The following is a 24,656-nucleotide window of genomic DNA, read 5'->3' on the forward strand; positions in this document are numbered from 1 at the left end:
ATTACTCACCTATGAAAAATTACAAATCGGTCACCCAATTATTTTATTTTGTATTATTTGATCATCAGTTGGCTAACATAAAATTAGAACACTTAAAACTCACTATAATTGAGGGACCAAAAAGACAATTTATAATTTTTCATAGTTAGATAATAAATAAAAAAATTCCATAATTGGATGACTACTAATATTATATTAGTAAAACCACATGTATGCATTACAATATGAGCCTAATCTTGTTCAACTCAAAATAATATTTAAATAAAACTTTCTCAAAAATAATGACTCTAAAATTTAAAATATATTTAAATGTGCCGATTGGCATCGATATTATTGCAAGTGTAGAAGTATGTGGGTTCGAGTACGCTAAGCGCATTATTTTCTTATTTAAAAATTAGAAGAGATTATAGCTAGTTGTAGATATTGTAATTATAATAAAAAATATTTAAATATCTCTAAATAAAAGAAATCTCACTTTTCTTCTAATATATGAACAGAACAAAAGGAAAATGATATATATTTAAGACAAAGTCACAAAGTTCAATAAATTCATAGTTTAAAATAAGGGAGTAGGGCCATTGCAAATCCAAAGGATTCAGTTTCACCACTTTCCAACGGCCAAAATTTCTATCTTCATTCTTCAACCCCCAAAGCTCCCTTTTCTATTTTCTCTTTTACCAACCATAAGAAAGATCCCATTTTCGTCGGCAAATTTCGTACCTTTTTCTTAAAGAAAAAACCAATGTCAAACAAGTCCCCAATCTTCCCAATTCATGAACCCCAACATTTCAGTGACTATGGCTTCGATCCCCAAATCGATTATTTTCAGGTCCCCTTATATTTTGAAGTTCCCACTTTTAACCTCTGTTATGTTCTTCACTAACCCCCCCCCCTTTTTTTACAGGTTTTAGAAGAAGCAAAGAAGCACAGAAAGGAAACACCAAGGTCCATAGATTCACTACATTTCAAGCTCCAGAAACCCATTTCAAAAGACGAACAATTCACCAAAAAAGCCCAACACAAGTTGGGTTACAAGAAGAAGAAACGCTATTGGTGGTGGAAGAATGCTCTGTTTTTCTTCAAATGGAAAAAATGGGGTGGTTTTAAAAGCACCACCACCACCACCGGCGGCGGATTAGATCTTGAACTTGATATTGAACCAGATGTTCATCGAGCCAGGGCTCGAGCTTTCATGGCTGCTTCAATGTCTGGACCTGTTTATATAACAGAGAGTAGAAGCGGTTCGACCACACCTTATAGAACCAGCGTGAGTTGTCGACGAAGACCATCTTCTTCAGGTCCATTGACTCCATATCTAAGTTTAAGGGAGCTTAATATGGAGTATCAGCAAAGGGTTTCTTCTTCTTCTACCTCTGCTATGCCTATTTATTTGGTTACTTGAGAATCAAATTAAAGAACCCATCTTGTTTTTAATGGAGGAAACAGGGGTTTTTGTCTCCATTTTTTATTGTCGTTGCAATGCTTTTGCTTTATTGATTTCTGCAAAGAATCTCGTGCCTTGACTATTAAAATTCTACAGCTTTTTTCTTGGTTTTGATTGAAGTGCTATTAGTTTATTACTCTCTCTTTTCTCATTACTTTTCTGCACAAAAATCAATGGTTTCTTCGTTCTTACTTTTGATGGGTTATATTTTTATATCTAAAATATCTCTTCATAGTTTTTACTTCAGATTTTTAATAATATATTATTGATGTTTGAATTTTTTTCTAAATTTAGTTTTTATGTTTATTCTTTTATTAATTTTATTATTATTTTTAAAAAATTAATCTATTTATAACATTTCAAAAGTGACAAGTCATTTTCTTTACTGAAAATATTAACTAATATATTAAATTTTTAATAATATTAGTGTAGTTATTTGTCTACTTCATATTAATATGACATTACGTGTCTTATATGTTAGGTCGATAAATAATTTAGAAATATTTAAAATAAGAAAATTATAAAAAATTAAAAATAAAGGTATAAAGTACACATGAATTGTCATGTTTAAAATTTTAATGTTTGGTATATTCAATTTTCTTTTAAAAGATTGAAGGTCAAATTTAGTTTAAAAAAAAGAATAAGAGTCAAATTGACAAAAAAAGTAAACATTAAGAGTTAAATTTATGTATGTATTTTGAATTGATACTTGAAGGGGGCTTTTTTGGTTGTGATTAAGCACTTGAATTTAATTTTAATATTCAATTAGGTACTCGAGTTTTTTATCTCGATTAAATACATATGTTTTTTTTATTAAAGTATGCATGTCAAATATTTATTAGATCATATGATACCATTCGGTCTAGATACCAAATGAAGCATTAAAATCAAAATCTAGGTATCAAATTTAAAAAGAAAAAAACCTCTCATATATGAAATTAAATAGCAAATGATATATTAAATTCTCAGGCGTTGAAGTATTTGCTTATATATCCAATAATGATGGTGAATCCAGAAAAGGTGCAACGGGTGGGGTCATTGGTGGGTGAGATTTGAAGAATTGGGTGATAAGGCATGTAGATCAGATCTGGCGGGTAAATTATGGGGTCACATTGTTATTTTAATTAAAGAGTGAGGTTCAACCGACAAGTAATGGTTGGGATTGATTTTAGATTTTAATTACATTTTTTGAAGTTATTTTAAATTATTTATTTTCCAGTAACAAATTTAAAGCTACAAGAGATCCAACATTGAGCTAGTAAATATGAATTAAGACATTTTTTGAGTTTAAATTAATTTTATATTCATTTATTTAAATCAATTCAAATTCGAAATTGCAAAAGAGTCCAAAGTGAGCGGCGGCATAGTATTTGGGGCATTGGCAGCCTTCACTGAATCTGATGGCTATTTGTATTTGGATTTTAAATTTAAAATTTTCAAATCTGATAATTATGAATTTAGGGTCTGTTTGATTGAAGGAATTGATTTTCCGGAAAATCATTTCCAACTTTTCCAGCGTTTGATTGGCAGAAAACATTTTCCATTTGGAAAATGAACTCCAAAACAAGGGAAAATGGGTTACATTTTAAGGAAAATGTCTTACCCTTTCAATTTCCGTAAGACATTTTCCGTTCTCTCCTCTCTATTGCCTCCTTCATTCCTTCCTTCATTTCCGGTAGAAAATTGCTTCTATTTATCGATTTTCCAGTAACTTGTTTTTTTTAATTATTCAATTTGTTTTTTTAACACAATTACAAATAATTTATTTGATATTAATTTTTTTCAATTTATAACGATTAATATGTGGCTTAATAATTGAGTATTATTATAAATAAATCATTGCAATATATGTAAAAAAATTTAAAATATAAAAATTTATTAATATATATCAATATATGTAAAACAATTTTTTGAAAAATATTTCGAAATCGCCAAACAATCGAAAATATTTTACATGATTCAATCAAACACCGAAAATATTTTCCAAGAAATTATTTTACGAGAAAAGTAAAACATTTTCCGAAATCATTTTACTGAAAAATATTTTCTTGGCAATCAAACAGAACCTTAGGTTATTTCTAATAAATTTTGAATTTCTTTAATCATGAGTTCTGAATTTATGTCAAAATATTTTGAGATACCACGAAAGTGAAACCAAACTACCCATTTTAGAATTTAACAATAGAAAACCAATCATCCTTAAATGGTATAATGTTAAATTTAGTCCTCAATGATTATATAATTTTACTATTTTTATTTTTTATTTTTATTTTTGAGTTAAATTTAGTTATTAACTTTTTAAAAGAGTCAAATCTTTTTTATAAAAATACTAATTAAAACATTAATGTTTTAACGATGTTAGTCACATAATAGTCTGTACTTCTTGCTAACATGACACTATTTGTCTTATATGTCGCATCAACAAATACTTTAAAAATATATAATTAAAATATTAAATAAAAACTTCATAATTTGTTTTAAAAAGGTAACGTAAAGTACATATGGATTGCATACATGTTATCATGTTTAAAATCTAACATTTTAGTCAATATTTTCATTAAAAGGTTGATAACCAAATTCAACTCTTTTAAAAGGTTGATAAAGAAATTTAGCTTAAAAACGACCAAATTAACAAAAGATGTAAATAATAAGGATCAAATTTGTTATTATGCCACCCTTAAATACAATCTTCTCATTTTGATTTAAGATAATTAATATATATACTAGAGAATGGATTGTATGAACCAGAGACGCCACTTCATTTGTATATATTTTCCAATAGTTTATTTTTAATATTTTATCATACCCTACAAGATATTTGTCAACCCCTTAATCTTGAGATATTATTTTATGAATCCTTCCCACCACATCATCTATGACCCCTTTTCAATTATTTAATGACATTTCAGAGTTTAATGTTTGAGTTTAGAGTTTGAGATTTAGAGTTTAAGATTCTGGATTCATAGTTCAAGGTAAAATAAATAATTAAAAAGGGGACCATAGATGATGTCATTAAATACTTTCACGAAGAGAATTTAAGTTCCAACAATGTAAATGATATTAGGAGAAGCAATTACTACGTTATTTAAGTAATAAGTTTCTTAGACCTTTAATTAACCGTCTAAATATATTCTTATTTTTTTTGGTGAATTACAAGAGTAGGACAAATCCCTAACAGTAACGCGACTCGAACTCAGACCACACATGAGATGATGAATACCCAAATCATCATATCAACACATGGATTCATATATTCTCATTTTCTTCAAGCAAGGTTAAAAACTCATTATGTATCTCATTTGTTCAGTATTACAATTGTTTTTTAAAAATCCATTAAAACCCATGGTAATTTCTTAATTTTACTTTATAAAATTAAAAAACAAATCTTATCAAATAATTAGTCTATAATTTTTTTTAAATATTGAACAGTAACTTTTGAGATAATAAAAGTATTGGGTCCGGTGAATCCAATGTGGTGGCCTAATGGTTAAGGGTGGTCATTGTCTCAAGTTGACCTAAGTTGGGATCGTGCTAATCGCGTTTATTGTTCGGACTTTACCATGTTGTTATAATCCACCGGAAAAAAAAAAAACAGTATTGAGGCCCGCCTGCTTTTATGTGATGGTTACATAACTCGCACCTTGCACATGGGAAAATTGACTGCTTAGAAAACGAATTGACATTTTATATTATATTTAGGCCCTAAATTTGATTTTTTTTTCTTTCAAAATTACGCCATATAATTTTTTAAATGATGATATAACATAATCTTAAAGTGCCACATCGTTACAAAAACTAAAATTAGAAAAAAATTATGAAATAATAGCAAGAAAAGAAAATTGGTATACTTTATGGCGATATATATAGAAAAGTCAAGTGTAAAAATAAAATAATTTTAATAATCTTGTTATATTGATCAAATTTGAAGTAATTTTTTCAACCATAAAAAGTAAGGTGTATACTTTCACTGTTTTGATTGCAAATGATATGTATTGGAATCCATCTTCTCCTTTTGCAAAGATGTATATATGAAGATTGTACCCAATAACTACCGAGATTCAAATTTCAACCCTTTCGCAACTCTTCTCCCAATCACAGCCTACGGACCTCTTTTAAACCCCAAGATCACTACTACCTACATCTGTCTCTGCTTCCAGTAAAACTATTTTATTGGCTCTGGAGGCTTATTCATTGTCACAAAGCCCCTACCCATTCATTTCATATGCAACATGAGGAGCTCAGGTTTCTCGATAAACCGTTTCCACTCGTTGCAAAATCTCGCAACAGTTGCTCCGTCCAAAACTCTGTGATCCGCACCTATGTTAACCTGAGAATTTAAAGAAACAAAATCATTGGATTATCGTGTTCTGCCGAAGATAAAGCTTATGGAAACTGGTATGGTATCACTGTAACTTACAGTCATGATGGAGGCGGAATAAACATCTCCATCATCAGCCACTCGTGGAAGTTTCTGTATTCTACCCATTGCAATGATAGCTACTTCTGGCAAGTTAACAATGGGGGCACCGAATTTTCCACCGATAGCTCCAATATTGCTTAGTGTTATTGTTCCACCGGATATATCAGCCGGACTGAGCTTATTGTCCAGTGACAATTGTTGTAACCGTGAAAGCTCCTTCGTAATCTAGATGTATGGTACAAGACTAAACATTAAGAATTACGGACAATATGAAAGGGGATGACGTAAAGTCAAAAAATAACAAACCTCCAAGATCGAAAGAGACTGAACGTTCTTTATGTTTGGCACCACTAAACCGTTTGGAGTAGCCATGGCAATTCCGATGTTATGGGAACCTAAAAATAACCGACGAGAATATCCATGATTCATGTCATAAAGTTAAAAAAACGAGACCCAAATAAACATCGGAATAAAGTTACAAACCCCTAAGGATGACTTCAACTGACTCTTCGTTGAAGCAACTATTCACCATGGGGTATTTGCTCAACGCCATTGAAAGTGATTTTATCAGTACCGGAAGGAACGTGAACTTTATACCGGGTTCCAAATTGTTGGTTTGAAAAGACGCTTTAAGCTCTCGAAGTGCATCGCAATCAATCTCTTCCACGTAATGAAAATGCGGAACCTTAGCAGCCATGGACATCGTTTTAACCATCGTCCGCTGAAATCCCCTGAAGAAAAAACATCATTTACCATTTATACCCTGAAAAAGAACTTCATAAGACCATCATCGGCAATATCATAGTAACTCTAGCTCGGTATACCTCAAGGGAACAATCGTATCTTCATAGTGCCCTGAAACTTGAGCTGATTCGAGCAAAGAACTCTTTTCTCGATGTAACAGTTGTCCAAGATCAGCAGTAGCAGTAACCAATGTATCTTTGATGATACCTTCTTGAGTAGCATATTTAAGTACATCTTCTTTTAATACCCGACCATCTTTTCCGCTTCCTTGGACATCATTAATGTTTATACCATGTTCTTTTGCAAGATTTCGAACAGCAGGTGTGGATAGTACTCCACCGGTAAAGTCTTTGTTTGATTTAGTATCAGGTTGTTTTTCTTTTTCCAAATTACTGAGTGTCACCAGTGGAACCTGAGTGTCCTCGACAGCCATCTTAAGAAGAGTTTCCCCAACCTGAAATTCAAGTCTTTCGTTTCAAAACAGTCCCTCAAAACCATATATACACACTTGCTAGCAACCTTTCATATTCAACAATGTTTTCGATTCTTCAAAAACCGAGCGAATCATATAACAAACTACCATTGTAGATATTCAACAAAAAAGCTTGAAACTAAGTGATTCGGCAATTCAAGAACCGAATGAATCAAATAACAAACTACCATCATAATCAACATAAATACTAAACATTTGAGCACAAACCGGCAGGCGGTTCTCACCTTTACAATACTTCCGGGAACATGAAGAACTTGAGCAACTCTCCCTTTGTAACGACTTGTGATTTCGATCGTCGCTTTGTCGCTTTGAACTTCACAAAGGGGTTGAAACTCTTCAACTTCATCACCCTAAACAAAACAATAAAAAAGAATCATCAAACATTAAACAAATTTCAATGGGATTCATTTGAATATAAAACAGGGCACCACGAACTTAATCAAATTAAGCACAAAAATTTTAAACCCTAACTAACTCACCTCTTGAATGAACCATTTAAGAAGCTCACATTCAGCAATACCTTCACCAGTTTGAGCCAATGGGACATCAACTATTCCATTAGTATGAAGATCAGCCACAGCATTACTTGAAAACTTACATATATTTTCCATATATGGAATTTTCAGCTAAAATTAAAATAAAATAAAAAAAGGTAATCGAATTATTTATCAATTAATAACAATAACCCAAATTGCGAATTTAATGAAAAACTATCAAATTAGTGTTTTTTTTTTTTAATTTGAAGTGAAATTGAATCTATGAAAATAATAGCTCACAGTGAATTGGTTATTTTGGGGAAACGAAAACGCCGCCATAATGTGGGTGGAGAAGTGAAGTTTGTAGTCCGCCGTCGTCGGAACCGGCGACAGAGATGAGGAAGGAACAAGCCATCGGCGACCGTTGTTCCAAACTCTTTTTAGTAAAATTCTCCGGCAGATCATAATTCTCCGGCGTTAATTTTTATGAAAAAAGAAGGGGAAAACAGGAACTTTAAAAAGATTATGTTTTTATTTCAGTTTTGGATGTTTTAGTTTATGAGTTGAAATTCAGACAAATAATAGTGGCTAAACAGATTACGTCTTGTAATGAAACACGTGTCTTCCTTTTTACAGAAAAAACACGTGTCCTAACATGAAATTAATTAGTATTTTAATCTAATTCGAAACTTAAAATTAAAAAGAATTGTGGAAATTAAAAATCATTATTTTACTTTATGAAAAATAAAAAGTAAATTAGTTAGTTAAAATTGATAAATTATTATATGAAAAATCATCAATTTAATAATTTATATATAAACAATCAATAACAATTAACAATTCAGTAAATTATAATATTACAAATTAACAGAAATTCCTTTATAATTGAAATTATTAATCCGATGAAGATAAGGTCAAACACTCATTGATGCGCTGGCAACGTTGATTACGTTTACCCCTAATCCAAATATCAACTTTTTTTAAACTTCAATTTATTATTCTCTTATTTCTATCATAAATTTACTTTTCTTTTTCTTTTTCTTTTTTTAGAAAAAGATTAACGAGACAATAAAATTGCTTATCTATATATACTTAGGGCGGGTTTGGATGGGCGATTGAGTACAGTGCGGTGCGTTTAGCTTACTTTTTGTCTCACGCTACAGTATTTAATCACACCGCCACCGTTATTTTTACACTAACCGCAAATAAACGCATTGCTCATCCAAACTCACCCTTAATCAACCATCATTGCAATGATATCTTGGAAAATTTAGAAATCGAAAGGAAGTCCCTTCATTAGCCTAGCCTGTGTGTGAGCAGTCATATTTACTTCCTTTCAGATTTGTTGTATGTTTACATGTCACTTTTGTGTATAAAGTTTTACAATTTTTTAAAACCAAGTCTCTATTCAAATGTCCTCGACAACTACATGAATGGCTTCAATTGTTAAGGCACAATTTTACATCTCAAGTCAAGAAGAGTCCATCATAAATTGCTCATAACTTAACTTGCTCAACACTACATCTACTAATATTCCTCCCAATCACACCAAATCATCTATCGTATTCATCTTCTGCCACTGTTGTCGAAAAAGCAAACCCCAAATTTGAACTTCTTACATCATTAGTATTCAACTTTTTAAAATTTTAATATTTAACGGATTGGATAATATTATTTAATTTAAATTTGATGCGAAAAATAAGTTTAAATTTTAAACTCTAAATCAAAATATTTAAAAAAAAAATTTAAAGCACCCAAAACATAGAGAGAACTTATGTAGGTTGGACCAGTTGATTTTTTATAAGGTAGCTTCTAGGCCGAAAGGAATCCTAATGCATTATTGAGCTTGACTTAAAATACGTATCGAGCTCCAATATTTAAAATTCATTTTCGAGTTTATAATAATTTATTTTATATGCTATTTAATTTATATAATGATATATTGTATTATTAAGTTATTCATGTTTAATTTTTAATAAAAACAAAAATGTAATGGTTGTAAATATTAAATAAAAATATTTATATTTATAAAAAGTGAAATAATAATATTAGTGTACTTAAATGATTTTAGATTAACCATTTATAAATATGAGTAAATTTAGGCAAAATTTAAGGTGTATAGTTTAGGTAGGATGAAGCTTGAACAACTTTATATGGTATAGGAGCCCGACTCAAACTCCACTTTAGTAGAGAGTAATTGATGATAATATTTTGATTTTTTGACTTAAATTGTGTTGATAATTAAAAAGAAGTAAATAAATAATTTCAAAAATCAAATCAAAGCAAATTTTGTTGATGAAAATCTCAAATTATATCTTATTATATTCACTCTCTAAAATTTTGATCCTAACAATACTAAATTTGATTATTGTAAACACCAAAACCTATCTCATTGTTTGTGCATGACACATGACACCTTCTTAATTAATAATGCTACTTGATTGCACTCAACAACCCAATTATTTATCTCAATCACTTTTTTTTCAAGTTACTTTCAAAATCTCCACCTTTTAGTCCCAACGTAAGCATCTTGCCAAGTCTCCATCACTCAAGGACTTGTTTGTTTTTTGCTTCCTTCCACACTATTTTCCTAGGGTTTGATGGATAGAAATAATTTACACCAAGTGCAATCATTTAAACAAAAAATTAGTAAATTTAGTGTTGCAATCGTAACATCTATCATCATTTTCTTTAAATTGCGGTTTTTATTAAAATGAATTTGGTTTCGGTTCAATTTATATTGTTAATTATCTAGTTAAATAAATTATGTTGGAGTTAATTTAAGTTTTAATTTTAGCCGGTCATTAGAATTTTTCGAATTAGGTTATTATAGATTTGAATAATTTTAAGTTTTAATCCACTTTAATTTTAAAACATTTTAAATGACCCATTTAATTTATTTCACGTTTAAATTAATCAACTTTTTATAACCAAATTAAATTTAAATAAATTTGAATTCGAATACTTTTCATTAGAATTAACCTTAGATTTATCAAATCAAACAGCCAAACCCAAAATTATTCTTCGAAAAGAATGAAATAAATTGGTCGAAACTCGCATCACCAAACAAGACATATCAATGTCATGTCAACCTCAAATTAGCCCCACTTTCCATCATTCTCAAACAAGAAAACGTGGCCCAACAGCTCTTCATCATTCAATGCCTCCACCAAAACTGCCGATCAAGCATGGCCCCCAACTCACCTTGTTACTTTTTCATTATTATATTGCCATTTTATTACCGATAAGTTGGCAACTAAGGTTGCATTCTTGAGAGATAATTCAACTTATTATTGGTGGAGACAGTCATCAACCTTAAACATGTATTATAAAATAAACTTGAAAAGTATTATCATTTTACTTGATGAAATTATCAACTATGTTAATTTTTGAATTTTAATTAATTCTAAACAGTTCATTCATAGATTAGTTCAATCCCTTTATTTAAACCGACATATCGATTGATTCTTAATCTAATAATCATAATTCCAACAACACTAAAATTATATATGTAATTATAATACAAGTTTATTTATTTGGTTAGTTAAATTATTTACTTACAACTACTTATAATTTTAAAAGATAAAAGATTTTTCCTATTTAATCACATAAAATGGTTATGGAAAAGTTTATTATTTAAAACTAAGAAGATACATAATATTTTAATTTTATACCATTGAAGATTGTGATTTGATTAATATTTTATAAGAATATTAATAGATGCAATGATAAGATACATTATGTTTTTAGGAAAATAATTTAGATTTAAATTGTTAGTAATTTGCAATGCTAGTAATCTCATATTACTAACACATATCAAGTATAAAGAATATAAACATACCATTTTTGTAACTTAAGTAATTGTGTTGGGTGCTTAGCCGGATTTACCTATTAAGCTTTATTTAAATATTTTAAGACTCAAAAGATGGGCACTCTAGCTTTAATTTAATTATGATAATAATTTTTTATTTATATTGAATTATTATATTTAAGTAGACATAACTTCACATACGTAAATTGTACCACAAGTTATATACTACGTGCCTATATATAAAACACAATAATACTATTTTTATTATTCTATATTTCTTTGTTTCAAGACGGTACATGTTATATACTACGTGTCTATATATAAAACTCAATAATGACATTTTTATTATTCTATATTTGCTGTTTCAAGAGTTGTATTGTAAAGACAAAATTAAAGGCTTAAGAACAGTAAATCATTCTTCCAATTTTCTTTTATTGCACCATAAATTATTCCTCAATATAAATGATTCTCATCTTTAGAGGGCGTGAAATGAAAATACGATAAATAATAATATATATTAATATTTTTTATGGAATGATGAAATATTTTGTTGACTTTGCAGATGATCAATTAATTTGTCACTATCATGCTTAAAATCACAAGGGTAATGGAATGGAATAGCATCAGTTTCATTCAGAATTTATCATTATAAGCACGGGATCCAATAATTTAAATTTATCTGATTAATTACTTAAATTCAACTCCATTAATTAATTAATTAATTCAAATATAATTTTATAGGAGTAAATTTGAATCTAAACACTCAAAATTCTTAATAAAATAATATAAATATTAATTATTAAGAAAATTCTCTCTCTATATAATCCAATTTAATTCAAAACAAACAACCAAATCGAAATCTTGTAGCTTTTCTCATTAACATATCATCCAAAACTTAGGATAATATAAATAAATTATTTGATAAGCATATGAAAATGAAAGCATGACAAATGAGTTTTCTTGTGGGAAATTGTGAAAGAATTGTAACTTAATGTGTTGAATCATGATAGGTTTATGGCTTATAAATAAATTTGGGAAATTTGAATGGAATTCATTTGAGATTGATGCTATCTTGTCATTGGTGCAAGATTTTGTTGTATATTATTGGGTTATCTTTTATCAATAATTAATCCTCATTACGTATTTTATTTACCCTTTTCCACCAAAAATAAAGTGGGGGCGAGAAAGAATAGAAGATTACCAACTTTATGGATATATTTTATAGTTGATTCATACCAATTTGTATATTCATGCAATACGAATATTTAACATATTATTTATAAAAATATATACATTAATGAAATTTGATTATATATATATGAGTTAGTATTTGATACATTGGCAAAGTATTTCTTTTATTCCACAAACTTTATTAAAATGGGCATGCCTCTTTTTAATATTTTACCATACCCTATAAAACATTTATCAACCTTCGACCCTATTTGTGAAGTCTAATATCATTCATACATATTTAATATTTTTAGGCTAAAATATAAGTGTAACGGGTAACATCGTTAAAATTATTTTAATAAATTTAGATCCATTGGTACAATTGTTTATTTTATAAGGGTTAAATCGAAAATTAATAGCCTAACTGATTCGACTGTTGGTACAAGTTGAATTTTTACAAGATTGATTATATACCAAATAAGTTTTTCTTTAGACATTCTATTATACAACAAGTTGGTTTTTCATCCGCTCCCACTTAAACTCCTTTTTTTCTTCTTTTAATTTTCACTTTACAATCACACATCACTTACTACTGGTAAAATTATTATGGAAGTCTTTACATTAAAAGTTGGATTATATTTTGCCCTTCCTAATAAAAAGAATAAAGATATTAGATCAAATGGTAAATAGATTATTTTGTTACAATTCCATTTATTTCTATGATTAAAAACTAATAACTCTAAATCAATATCCTAATCTGATTATTTCATCCATTTTTAACTATAAGTTTTTAAATTTAACGTATACATTATACTTTTACCCTTTCTATAATAAAAATAATATAATATAATTAACATCAAATTTAGAATTAAGATCCGAAAATTAAAATATATATATATATTCCATTTGGCGTGAAATGTATTGAAGCAATAACCGACAAATAACCAGAAAAAAACAAAACAACATAAAATTCATTTTAAAAGAAAGAGAAGAAATTATTACTTAATAAATAAAAAAAGGATACGTGGCAGTTCGTTAGGAATAGAGAAGTCCAAATCCATTGGCCTTACGTTAAATCGTTTCCTTGGTTTTCATTTACAATTGCAATTGCAGCACCAACTCTCTCCTTATAGCTGTAAAAGGGTCCCCTTCTCTTTAAACAAAAACAAACCCTTTCCTCTCTCCATTTCTTCAAAAAATGGTGGGCTTAAGTGTAGTTTTAGAGAATCAAAGGATCAACGATAATGATATGATAATCAATGAAAAATCTCCACAAGTTATTAATAAAGCAACCATGTTTTGTTCATCTTCATCTTCCCCACTTCCTGCTTTTTTAGAGCAATGTTTTCTTTGCAAAAGGAGATTGTTACCCGGGAAAGATATTTATATGTACAAGTAAGTTCTTTCAATGGAGGTTTTTTTCTTTATGTTTTCAAGTGACTGATTTTTTTTGGGTTCTTTTTTGTGAAGAGGGGATAAGGGTTTTTGCAGTGTGGAGTGTAGGTGCAAGCAAATTTTCATGGATGAAGAAGAGAGTTTAAAGAAAGATAATTGTTCTTTGGATGCCATTGTTAAACCTTCTTCAACTTCGTCTTCTTCCTCAGCCGCTCGTCACCACCGGAAACCTGAGAGAAACCGTGCCGGTGGCTTTGCTTATTGACTCAAAAAAAGAAAAGGGTTTTTTATTTTTATTTAGTATAAGTTATTATTATTGATTTTTGTTTAAGGTTTTTTAAGGAGTAAATGATCTAGCTGGTTCTTTTTAATGACAATCCGATCGTTTTTGCTTCTTGGTTAGTAGGATGTTGTGATGGTTAGCGGAATTTTGTTACAGATTTGTGAATGTTTTTCGATATCATTTTTAAAAGTGATTATATTTAATATTTACATGTAAGTTGGATTGGGTTGGGATAGTAAATTGAGTTTTTAAAGTTCTGAGATTTTTTTTGTTTAAGTTAATTTCAGGTTCAATTCTCATGCTTGTGGTTATTATTTGATTAAATTATTCGGGTTTAAAGTTGAGGTTTTTATGAGTTGTATTATTAAAAATTAAATCACTTGGTTTTAACCCGTATTTACTCAAATCATTTAGAGTTTTGGTTGTTTTGAGTTATTTTGGGTTTGATGTTTGGTCTTTTTTATCATGTCATTATAGGTTTAGATCATTTCGATTTTTATTAGTTTAAGATCTAAGTCATTTCGAGTTTACATATCATTAGTTTACATTTAGATCAATTCGAGTTTAAATTATTAACTTTTTATGATAAAATAAAGTAAATTTAAGTTGAAATTAATGGGATTGGTTGTGTAAATAATTGACTCGTTTCATCTAATTAAATTTAATCTCATATTAAGCAAATAATAGTAATAATTAAAAAATGCTAATTAAAGTTGATGTTTTTATCGGGACAATAAAGTGGTGTAAGTTTGTTTTGTTCCAAAACGACAATGTTTCATTAATACTGTTTCATCTGATACTGCATTCTAGTTCTTTGTTTTTTGGTTAAAATCTGACTAGGTCCCTCTGCTCTTTATAAATTTAGAATTTAGTCCTTATACTTTAATTTTCAAGAATTTAGTCCTCTACATTTCAGATTTCAGTATTCAAATCCAATTGTTAACACTATTTTGTTTTGTTAAATTTGTTGGTGTAATATTTTGGAATTAAAAATACTCACTTTGCAGCAATGTAACTAAGAAAATGACACTATAATGAACCTAAATTTAATAAAATAATTTGAGATGTATTCACAATTGAACCCAAAATTTGAAATCTGAAAAGGGAGGATTAAATTCTTAGAAATAAAAGTACAAAGATTAAATTCTAAATTTATAAAAGGTATAAAGACTTATGATATATTTTAAGGTTGTGAAGAGAATGAAGAATTAGTAGCTTTTAGTGAAACAATGTTACTTTATGTTCCCCGTTTATTCTTCTTCTTTTTTGGCTTATTAAAAAATATTTATTTTTGTATTAATTAAAACTTTCGAGTTTTGAAGGGTTTTCGTTTTAATTCATGATGAAGGGTTCATGAGTTTTCTAGAAAATCAAAATTTAGGACTTAAATAAAATTGATATTGATTTAGTGAAACAATACTAAATGTGAAAAAAATTAAGGTTAAATCGAACTTTTTCTTTTTCATGATAAGTACCAACTAGATTTAAGCAATTTTTGGGTTTAGGGTAAAATTTGTTAAATTAGGTGTAGGAACTGATATCCCTTAAAATTTTCGAGTCTTTGGGGAGCTAAGTACAACTTAAAAATTTTTGAAGGACCTAATAATAAATTTTCAAAATTTTCCAAGGGCCAAGGTCCCTTGACTCTTCATACCACCATAAAATCGCAAACTATAAAGAAAAGAAAGAAAAAGTAAAAAAATTGTACCATAGTCCATAGAATCTTGTACTTTTCTATGTGCCACTGCCCCTTGGACAGTTCTGATTAATTTTTTAAAAAGTAAATGGAACCATAAGAGAAAAGAAAAAGAAAAAGGGTAATAATTTGGAGTAAATATTTAGGGTTCTCAACATACTTGTCTTTATGCTCCCTACTACAGTCCACTAAATTTTCACTTAGAAAGGGACTCTTAGGTCCATAGATTTTTCCTTTTGTTCTTTCCCACCCCAATATTATGTACAAAAAATTTCAATTATTTAATTATGCTAAATTGAAGGGACCAAAAGTATAATTTAACCCAAATTACACAAAATGGTTTTGTTTAGTTCATGCATGAAGTTGGACATCAACAGTAACCCTCTTGTCTGCAATAAAAGCAATGAAATGCCGGGCAAGAGAGATCGTGCCAGGATTTTTCTGGCTTCATCTGACGATTGATCGATGAAAATCTCTACCACCGGCCGGATAAACAGGCCATTAGAATTAGAGACATGCAGCCTTAAACCTACCATGCTAAGACAATGTGTTCATGTTTCAAACTTTTTTCCAGTTTTGCAGTTCGAAATGAATCGAGCTTAGTCGAACATGCCGAATCAAATCTCTTTTGTAACAAGGAAACTATAATGGAACGTAGTCGATGAAACCAGTAAGCGAAATACTAGATTTGAGAACAATGATTCAAACCCGACTTAGATGTAATGAAATATACAAGTTAGGCTACAGTTGCTAAAACCGTAACCAGTATAAGTAAAAGGCTTTTCATCTAGCGATTATACGACCAATGCCACTCTTTCGTCAACATAACAGCATGATTTAACCAGATTTGAAGAGCAAAACTGCTTTCTGATCTAAGTAGAAATAAACAAAGTGGTTCGTCTCATGAGTTACGTATGAACCTGCACCCAAAATCAAAGAGAAACAAATATTAACAAAATGTAATCTTAATCTTGTATAAAGAACACTAAAACAGCATGCACTTTATACCTTATAGTATCGGCAGTTCACGAGTTCACCAACTGGCATTGCAGACTACAATTGTCTCATGTATGCTAGAGGGTCATGCTCAAGAGAGAATAACTCGGTTAAACTACCAACAAACCCCAAGGCCTTAGCGAACAACGATGGTCGATATCAAGAGGTAATAAAAGTATACAATAAAGAGAGTGAATGCCGATATAAATCATATTGACATCAAATGAGCAAAGTTCTTGAAATTCTCTAATAGTGTATTGTTATATGCTTCATACGCATGCAATATGCATTTCACCTCCGTTTCTCAAACCCGAAGTTTTGAGCTCGAGACTTCTAAAACCTGAAAGTTCCAAGCTCTAACAACTTTCTTATTCAATAGAAAAACATATATCCCATCGGATATGCAATCGGAAATTGAAGTCTAATCCTGTCATCACACGACCGTTGGAGGTATCAAATAGCCTATCTAAAGAAATCCAAGCACAGCTAACGGACATACTCACACTGATACGAAACTCCTTCTACTGAAATACAATCACAAACTACAAAAACGGCATGAACTGCGTACGGATTAACATTAAGAAATTGTTTAAAGTGTCATCAGTAAAGCTGAAAACGCTTGATCGAACCTATAAAGTTACTAATCCTTCATCGAAAACCCGGATAAAGTTTGAGCCTTTCATCTAAAAGCAATCAATCTAACCAAAAATACTTGATGATCTTAACCCAGAAATTCCATGAAAAAGCTAGAACAACATTACAATCCAATTCCGACTAAGTAACCAACATCTATGAAAGCTAGTGTACATTCAAAGTCACTTAAAAAGAAATTAAATTGCAGAAAACACTTAATATTGAAATTGAAATTTGTAGATCAAATTGAAAATTGGGTTACCAAAATTGCGACCAATGATGCAATGCCAAGTAGGTCCGTGTCTCTTATCGAATTCCTTCTTTATGCGCTCTGCTACATATTTCTCAACATTGTTCTTCTCAAATGCCTAATTCGAGAACCCAGAAAAAAAAACAAACACTCCAAGTTAATAAATTTGCAATAATGAACAAAACCCAGGAACGAAATCAAATCGAAAAGGGGCAGAAAAATGGAAGATTTGGGGGAAGGAAGAGAAAAGAGAAGTAACGGAGATGGCTATATTGACAGCTTCTTTTTGCTGTTCTTCCTTCATGTCGGCGCTTTTGATGATGACTTTCTTGGGAGGTGAAGTGGTGGACTCGGGAGAAAGCTTCGGGTCGTCGGTTTTCGGTTTCATGGCCATCAGAGCTCCATTGATGCTTCACTTTGCTTCTTCAGAGCTCATTTCTTTTTTGTGATAAATGAGTCCTATCTCTCTTGCTTGTTTGCTATGGTGATTCTCAGCTGAATCGTTTTATGTTCAATTTTGTAGTTGGAATTGATTATTAAAGATATTTTGAGTTGAGTTATTACCATGATTAAATAGATTGGGTTAAATTATTATAAGCCTTGTTGTTGTTAATTTGATAAAAATAGATTTCAACTTGATTGGTTTTAGGTTTTTGTCTTTTAAATTTAGGTCAATGTAAATCGAGATTGAGTGAATTGGAGTTATTGGCATATTATGATCAAAGTGAGAGATGAAGTTAGATTTTTAAATTATTTTTACACAACTTTTATACCATTAATATTCTCATAATTTATTTATTAAATTCTTTTATATAATTATAGTTAGAAATACAATACAAGTTCAAATATTGAGTAACTATGAAATAAAATAAAAATAAAAATATTGACGAAAAACCATGCAAAATTCAAATTTGGGTGAAGTTGGCTAAAATTGAAAATTTTCAATCCAATCCAAATTAACCAAATCATTGGGCTTTAGATTAACATGTTAGTCAAGAAATAAAAAAAAATCTATTTAGCCATTGGGCTCAAATTTAAGGAGGTTATTTAGAAAAAAAAATACAAATTAATCATGAAATTTCATAACATACTTTTTCTATTTGGGATCCATTAGAATATCTATGACTACAAATGGAGAAATTTGCAGTGCTTTGCTGTCCTTGCTAACCTGTCCATTCAAATAAATAAATTGCATTGATTAAATGATCTGCCCTAAAAGTGTGAATGGCCCTAAATATAATTACAACTAATTAACCCTAATATGTATGGGTGTCATTATCTACATCTAAAACCCTAATCAGAACAAACCACAAGTAAATAAATAAATAAATATTCAGATCTGATCATAAAAAGGATACCCTAAGTTGATTAATCAAAGATTCAATAGTTTTGTTTTATTTGGTTCACTTCCCTTATTTTATTAACTTGTTGTCTCAATTTCATGCTTCATTGCATAGTGATGTTGAAGTTGGTAGTAAATTATAGATTCCTCCAAAATATTCTTTATTTTTTAATGCTTCAATTTGGCCATTATGTTACCCTTCGAATTTTGAATTAAGTTTTTTTTGTGTTGCTTCATATGGGTGGTGAATTTGAATTTGGAGTTAGATTATATTGATAGATTAGAAAGATTGAAGTGATCTAATGGAGACACTAGAAATCAATAATGATAGAGTAAGATGGAGCATATAATTAGCATCAATATGCAATCATTTAAATTTTGTGATTGTGATTAAATGAGTTTAGAGAGATATAAATGGTCCAAAGGGGAAGGGATGAAGGGTCTTGTTTATAATTATAAGTCGAGCTGGTAACTCTAAACTTAGTTATTTGATGTTTTGGGACAAATCCAAAAAAGAAAACATGGGATGTTTCAAATGGGCAACCTCTAATCCTTTGCTTTTTCATTCCTAATTTCACCTCTAATTCAATTTTAATTATCCATGCTCTTACCTCTCCCCCAACAAAACTTTTAATTTTATTCTACTGCCCTTAATTAAACCCAAAATAACTTAACCAACATAAAATGATCCAACCCAAAACCCCCTAAAACTCAAATTCGAATCATTAATTCAAACTTAAAATAGTCTAAATCGATCCGGAAATTAAAAAAATCCCGACCCACCCACTTGATCTCAAAACCTCATAATAAAGGCAGCATAGTTTTATAGATTTGGAGCCCCACCAAGAAAATTGAGTGCACAATCTTGAAAACCTGAATGGAGTTATTGAAGAATAAGAAGAAGAAACCGACGGTTTGGTCAAATTCAGCTTTCAAATTTTCAAGGGCAATGGGGGGGCTTTTGCTTTTAGACCCCTCTAATTCTCAAACATCCTCAACTAAAATGTTCATTAAAACTTTTCACTTTCCAAACAAGTTTGAAGCTAAGACATAATTGTCTCTCATGTGGGCCTAATAATTCACTACATATTATCATCATCTTCGTTAATATTGGATAAACTTGAACCATAGATTTGAATTTATCATTGTAGAGGTGATCGATAATAACTTTTGCATTTTATGATCATGCATGCACTCTCATAAGACTTTCTCCTTTCATAACATGATTGGATTCATATAAAGGTTTAATTTTGGTTTTAGTCCTTTTACTATGTTGAAATTTTAGATTATGTTACTAGTTGTTGTTATTTTCTTCTAATTAAAATACTCATATATAAATTCATTATTGGGTAAACGTTTCGGATTAGATTTTCGCATGATTCTAATTGTGCAACAAATATAGCTCATATTATCACTGTAACAGCAGTAGCTAACATTTTTTTTACCAATTTGAAATTGTTATAATATTACAAAATGGAAGACCAATTTATTGTAGAGGAATTCAATTTCAAATATCAACAAAATAGAGGGCTCAAACCATAATTAAACCTCCAATAGACTATGTTACTTGGATTTAAATTGAGCATATGTATTTGGGACGAAAGTAATATAAAAACATTAGGGTTAGTTACACCAAGCATCCCTAAACTATTGTCTAAATTTTAATTTGGTTGTAAACTTCAAAATGTTCTAATTAAGACCTTAAAGTATCATCATTGTGTCAATTAGATTCCTTTCGATACCCTGATCCTAAATTTATGTGTTAAGTGCCAATTCAGATTTGACATGAAACATAATTAAAACACATTGATCAAATTGTAAATATGTATATCTCTACTGCATGAACAACTTAGATTTAACATGTTGAAAAATAAATAAACAAACAATGTCAATAAAATTTAACCTTTTATACAATACTCATATTCAAATTGTCTATGCAATAAGTATACATATGTTTACGATTTGATCCACATGTTTTAAATACATTCCACTTCAAATTTGAGTTGGCGTTTAATGCCCAAGCTAATAGCTAAGGCCGACGGAAGGACCAAATTGATACGACACCAAAATATTAAGGGTTCAATTAAAACATTTAGAAATTTAAAGACCATTTTAAAATTTGAGCTATAGTTTTAGGACATATAATGGAATTAGCCCTAAACATTAGAGTTAATATAACTTTTAATCCATGAACTTGTCAATTACATCTATTTTAGTATTTGTTTTTTTCGGTTCAACTTAATACCTAAACTTGACATCTAGAACTATTTTGGTTCTAAACATGACAAATATAATAGTTTGATGACATGTAACTTTGAGATCATGCCACATCATTACATGAACAATTTTTTTTTTCAAATTTTAGGTGATAATGTGACACAATAGTATAATGTCATATCATTAAATCTTGGCGGAATCTAAATTCAATGACCAAATAGACCTAATTGCTAAATTCAGGACTAAAACTTATATTAACCCGAAACATAATATTGACCATATGTTTGGAAAGATCATTGCAAGATAGTACACTTATATTAAACACTTTATTTAATATTTATTGGTAAGGTGAGTTTTCGTGCATACCAGTGCACGTGCTCCCTTATCCCTTACCTCCATTACTTTCGTTACCATATTATTAATATTATTTTCTCATTCAATTACAGTGTCTCTGAACCTCTCTGCTCCACTTGTTTTTTGTTTGCATATATCTTCATTCATTGTCTCTCTGTTTGTAAGAAGAAAAAAAATCAAAGATTGTAGTACAATGGAAGGTATCATCAATGGTGGAAAAGTTGGGGAAGGTGAAGATATAAGAGACAATAATAATATACAACACTGTATCAATCATCCTTATGGGAAAAACCCAGGTGGGATCTGTGCTTTTTGTCTTCAAGAAAAGCTTGGGAAATTGGTTTCTTCATCGTCTCCTTTACCTATTCATGGCTCATCATCATCATCATCTCCTTCTCCTCCTCCTTTAAGATCTGCCGCCGGTGGTGTTGGTGGTAATGGCGGCGTTGTTGGTAGTGATAATGGTCATTATCGTCATACAAGGAGGGCAGCATCATCAGATGGTGGTGGTGGTTTGAAGAGGAGCAAGTCCACCGTAACACCTAGGGGCGGCCGGTTCGTAGAAGGCGGCGATGAGTTTAGAAAAAGAAGCGGTTTCTGGTCTTTTCTTTATGTTTCTTCAAAGACCCATAGTGCCAAAAAACCAGCTTCCATTGGTATGAAGCTAGCAAAGAAGGGATCATCATCATTATCAATGGATGATGATCATGCATCATCATTTGAAAGGAAGGTTTCAAGGTCCAGATCCGTCGGCTGTGGAAGCCGGAGCTTTTCCGGTGATTTTTTCGAAAGGATCTCAACTGGTTTTGGTGATTGTACTCTTAGAAGAGTAGAATCACAAAGAGAGGGCAAATCAAAACCTACTCATCATCATGGCCATGCCCCATCATCATCATCATCATCTGGAATGAAAGAAAGGGTTAAATGTGGCGGTATATTTAGTGGATTCATGATCATGACATCATCATCATCATCTTCTTCATCATCATCATCTTCATACTGGGTTTCTTCTGCAACTAATAATGAAGATCACATCAATGGCAGAAACAATAATAAGAGTTGGGGTTGGGCTTTTGCAAGTCCCATTAGAGCTTTCACCGCCAGTAAGCCTCCTTCTTCTGGTAAGAAACACAGTTCCATTGTTAAAGAATCAACAAACAACGATAACACAACGACGACAACAACACCAAATCTGTCTGCAATTCCTTCATTGTTAGCTGTTACAAGCTAAAGGTAAAATTATGGTTTTGTTCATTTACTATGTTTAAATTTATAATTTAGTCCTTTTACTTTAATTTGACATAATTCAATCCCTTTACTTTTATAACATCATTTGTTAGTCCAAATAGTTAACTGGAATAGTTAACTATTTAGGCTAAATAAGGTGAAAGTTTCGTGAAGGCCTTGTACTAAGAGTCAAATAGTATTTTTTCCGTTTCTATTCAAAAAATGGGTAAATTAATCTTTATAAGTTAGATCAAAGAGCAAATTGATCTTTCTGTTAAAAAATTCATCCTTTTCTACTGTTAAAAATTGATCCATGTATATTAGCATGAGGTACACGTGGTATGCCATGTGCCATTATCTGGTTATCTCATCAGCCATGCCAATTTTTAATAGTACAAATAGATGAAATTTTTAACAAAAAAAATCAATTTATTCTTTGATCTAATATACAGGGGCTAATTTGTCAATTTTCTAGTAAAAGGAAAAAATGCAATCCGACTCTTAGTACAATGGCTTTTACCAACTAACTAATGACATTATAAAAGTATAGAGATCCCAAATTATGTAAAACTAAAGTATAGGGACTAAATTTCAAATTTAACATAATAGAGAGACCAAAATAGTAATTTGACTCTCTTGATACGCATTAGATTTGGTTTTATGAACTTTTCTTACACTTTTCTTTGTGGGTATTTTTAAATATGTGCAAATAATTAAGTTATAGATAGTTTGCTGTCTGGTCCTCCTGGAATCATGTTCTTATTATAAAAGGGATTTGTTTGACCAGTATGTATTATTATTAATTTGTATTATTTAATGATGTATGTAGTGTTTTTATTATTGTAAGTTGTGTACCTTTTAATTAATGCTTTTATGGCAAAGAAATGTGTTTTTCTAGTATTTAATTTTAATTTTTATAATGTTGTGTAAGAACATTTTCTTCGTGAAATCATCACATGCAAAAACATGTTTGTTGACCTTAGACACACCTATTACAAAACATATTTATTGCCTGGTTGTTAAATATTTATAACCTTAAAAAATTAAAATATTTACTTTTTATATTATAAAAATTAGAAGTTAAATAGAGGTTAAATTACAGTTTTGGTTGTTTTACTATGTTTATATTTAGGATTTAATTCATCTCTTTAAAAATAAAGGTGGGTTAGATATTTCCAATTTTAAATTATTGGAATTAATAAATTTTATTTAAATATTATTATTAAAATTTGAATTAAATATTACTTTTTGAAGAATTTTTAATATGTAAAAGAAAATTTTAAAATTTCAATCATTTTCGGATCCACAAAATCCCACTTTAAATCCACTAAAATTTTTATCATGTTTATAAAATCATTTTGTAATCCATGGGTATGAGTGTCCAATTTTGCATAATTTAAGCATTCACTTTTATAATATTATTAGTTAATTCACTTTTATAATTTTGAACTTTTATAACAAAAGATGAGTTTTTCTAAATACTTGTTAACATTTTGCTCGAAATACTTACTATTATTAATCATTTTATATATTAAATTAAAATACATGACTAAATCCCAAATTAATCTAAATAAATTTTAATTTTAATTCAATTTTAAATGATTACTATTTGAAACCCATTTTCAATTTCCACCGAAATTTTCGATTGTAGGGTAGGAAAATAAGAAAAAATAATATAGAAAGCAAGGTTGAAGGAGCATGATTG

General features: G+C 29.8%; 4 protein-coding genes and 1 non-coding gene across 5 annotated transcripts; 3 read left to right on the forward strand and 2 right to left on the reverse strand.

Moving 5' to 3' along the window:
• Window positions 1–548: 548 nt before the first annotated feature.
• Window positions 549–1,580, forward strand: LOC105800732 (hypothetical protein). The gene is made up of 2 exons (XM_012632027.2): window positions 549–829; window positions 905–1,580. Exons 1-2 carry the CDS (start codon window positions 743–745, stop codon window positions 1,400–1,402), a joined length of 585 nt encoding a protein of 194 aa, XP_012487481.1. The 5' UTR covers window positions 549–742; the 3' UTR covers window positions 1,403–1,580.
• Window positions 1,581–5,323: 3,743 nt separating this feature from the next.
• Window positions 5,324–8,134, reverse strand: LOC105800734 (lipoamide acyltransferase component of branched-chain alpha-keto acid dehydrogenase complex, mitochondrial). The gene is made up of 8 exons (XM_012632028.2): window positions 7,878–8,134; window positions 7,581–7,727; window positions 7,326–7,451; window positions 6,689–7,062; window positions 6,348–6,595; window positions 6,171–6,259; window positions 5,862–6,089; window positions 5,324–5,771 (listed from the first exon to the last, which is right to left on the reverse strand). The coding sequence occupies exons 1-8, from the start codon at window positions 8,040–8,042 to the stop codon at window positions 5,658–5,660; spliced, it is 1,491 nt and encodes a 496-aa protein (XP_012487482.1). The 5' UTR covers window positions 8,043–8,134; the 3' UTR covers window positions 5,324–5,657.
• Window positions 8,135–13,643: 5,509 nt separating this feature from the next.
• LOC105800735 (hypothetical protein) lies at window positions 13,644–14,498 on the forward strand. The gene is made up of 2 exons (XM_012632029.2): window positions 13,644–13,953; window positions 14,029–14,498. Exons 1-2 carry the CDS (start codon window positions 13,757–13,759, stop codon window positions 14,216–14,218), a joined length of 387 nt encoding a protein of 128 aa, XP_012487483.1. The 5' UTR covers window positions 13,644–13,756; the 3' UTR covers window positions 14,219–14,498.
• A 2,096-nt stretch (window positions 14,499–16,594) lies between these two features.
• Window positions 16,595–18,346, reverse strand: LOC105800736 (uncharacterized). Its single transcript, XR_008188580.1, has 3 exons — window positions 18,071–18,346; window positions 16,941–17,929; window positions 16,595–16,852 (listed from the first exon to the last, which is right to left on the reverse strand). It is a non-coding gene; the product is annotated as an uncharacterized LOC105800736 (transcript).
• Window positions 18,347–21,733: 3,387 nt separating this feature from the next.
• Window positions 21,734–23,848, forward strand: LOC105800737 (uncharacterized). The gene has a single exon (XM_012632031.2). The coding sequence runs from the start codon at window positions 21,918–21,920 to the stop codon at window positions 22,953–22,955; it is 1,038 nt and encodes a 345-aa protein (XP_012487485.1). The 5' UTR covers window positions 21,734–21,917; the 3' UTR covers window positions 22,956–23,848.
• Window positions 23,849–24,656: the final 808 nt, after the last annotated feature.

This window comes from Gossypium raimondii, chromosome 9, assembly GCF_025698545.1.
Source record: "Gossypium raimondii isolate GPD5lz chromosome 9, ASM2569854v1, whole genome shotgun sequence".
In the NCBI taxonomy this organism is placed as follows: domain Eukaryota; kingdom Viridiplantae; phylum Streptophyta; class Magnoliopsida; order Malvales; family Malvaceae; genus Gossypium; species Gossypium raimondii.

What these genes read in the sequence shown, in the direction of transcription:
- LOC105800734 (XM_012632028.2), bottom strand. Translation starts at nt 8,042, where the DNA reads ATGATCTGCCGGAGAATTTTACTAAAAAGAGTTTGGAACAACGGTCGC. An exon ending in TTCCCGGAAGTATTGTAAAG is followed by an intron (nt 7,063 to 7,325) that starts GTGAGAACCGCC and finishes CTTGAATTTCAG; the next exon opens with GTTGGGGAAACTCTTCTTAA. An exon ending in AGTCTCTTTCGATCTTGGAG is followed by an intron (nt 6,090 to 6,170) that starts GTTTGTTATTTT and finishes CCATACATCTAG; the next exon opens with ATTACGAAGGAGCTTTCACG.
- LOC105800732 (XM_012632027.2), top strand. Translation starts at nt 743, where the DNA reads ATGTCAAACAAGTCCCCAATCTTCCCAATTCATGAACCCCAACATTTC. An exon ending in CCCAAATCGATTATTTTCAG is followed by an intron (nt 830 to 904) that starts GTCCCCTTATAT and finishes CTTTTTTTACAG; the next exon opens with GTTTTAGAAGAAGCAAAGAA.
- LOC105800737 (XM_012632031.2), top strand. Translation starts at nt 21,918, where the DNA reads ATGGAAGGTATCATCAATGGTGGAAAAGTTGGGGAAGGTGAAGATATA.
- LOC105800735 (XM_012632029.2), top strand. Translation starts at nt 13,757, where the DNA reads ATGGTGGGCTTAAGTGTAGTTTTAGAGAATCAAAGGATCAACGATAAT. An exon ending in AAAGATATTTATATGTACAA is followed by an intron (nt 13,954 to 14,028) that starts GTAAGTTCTTTC and finishes TTTTTTGTGAAG; the next exon opens with AGGGGATAAGGGTTTTTGCA.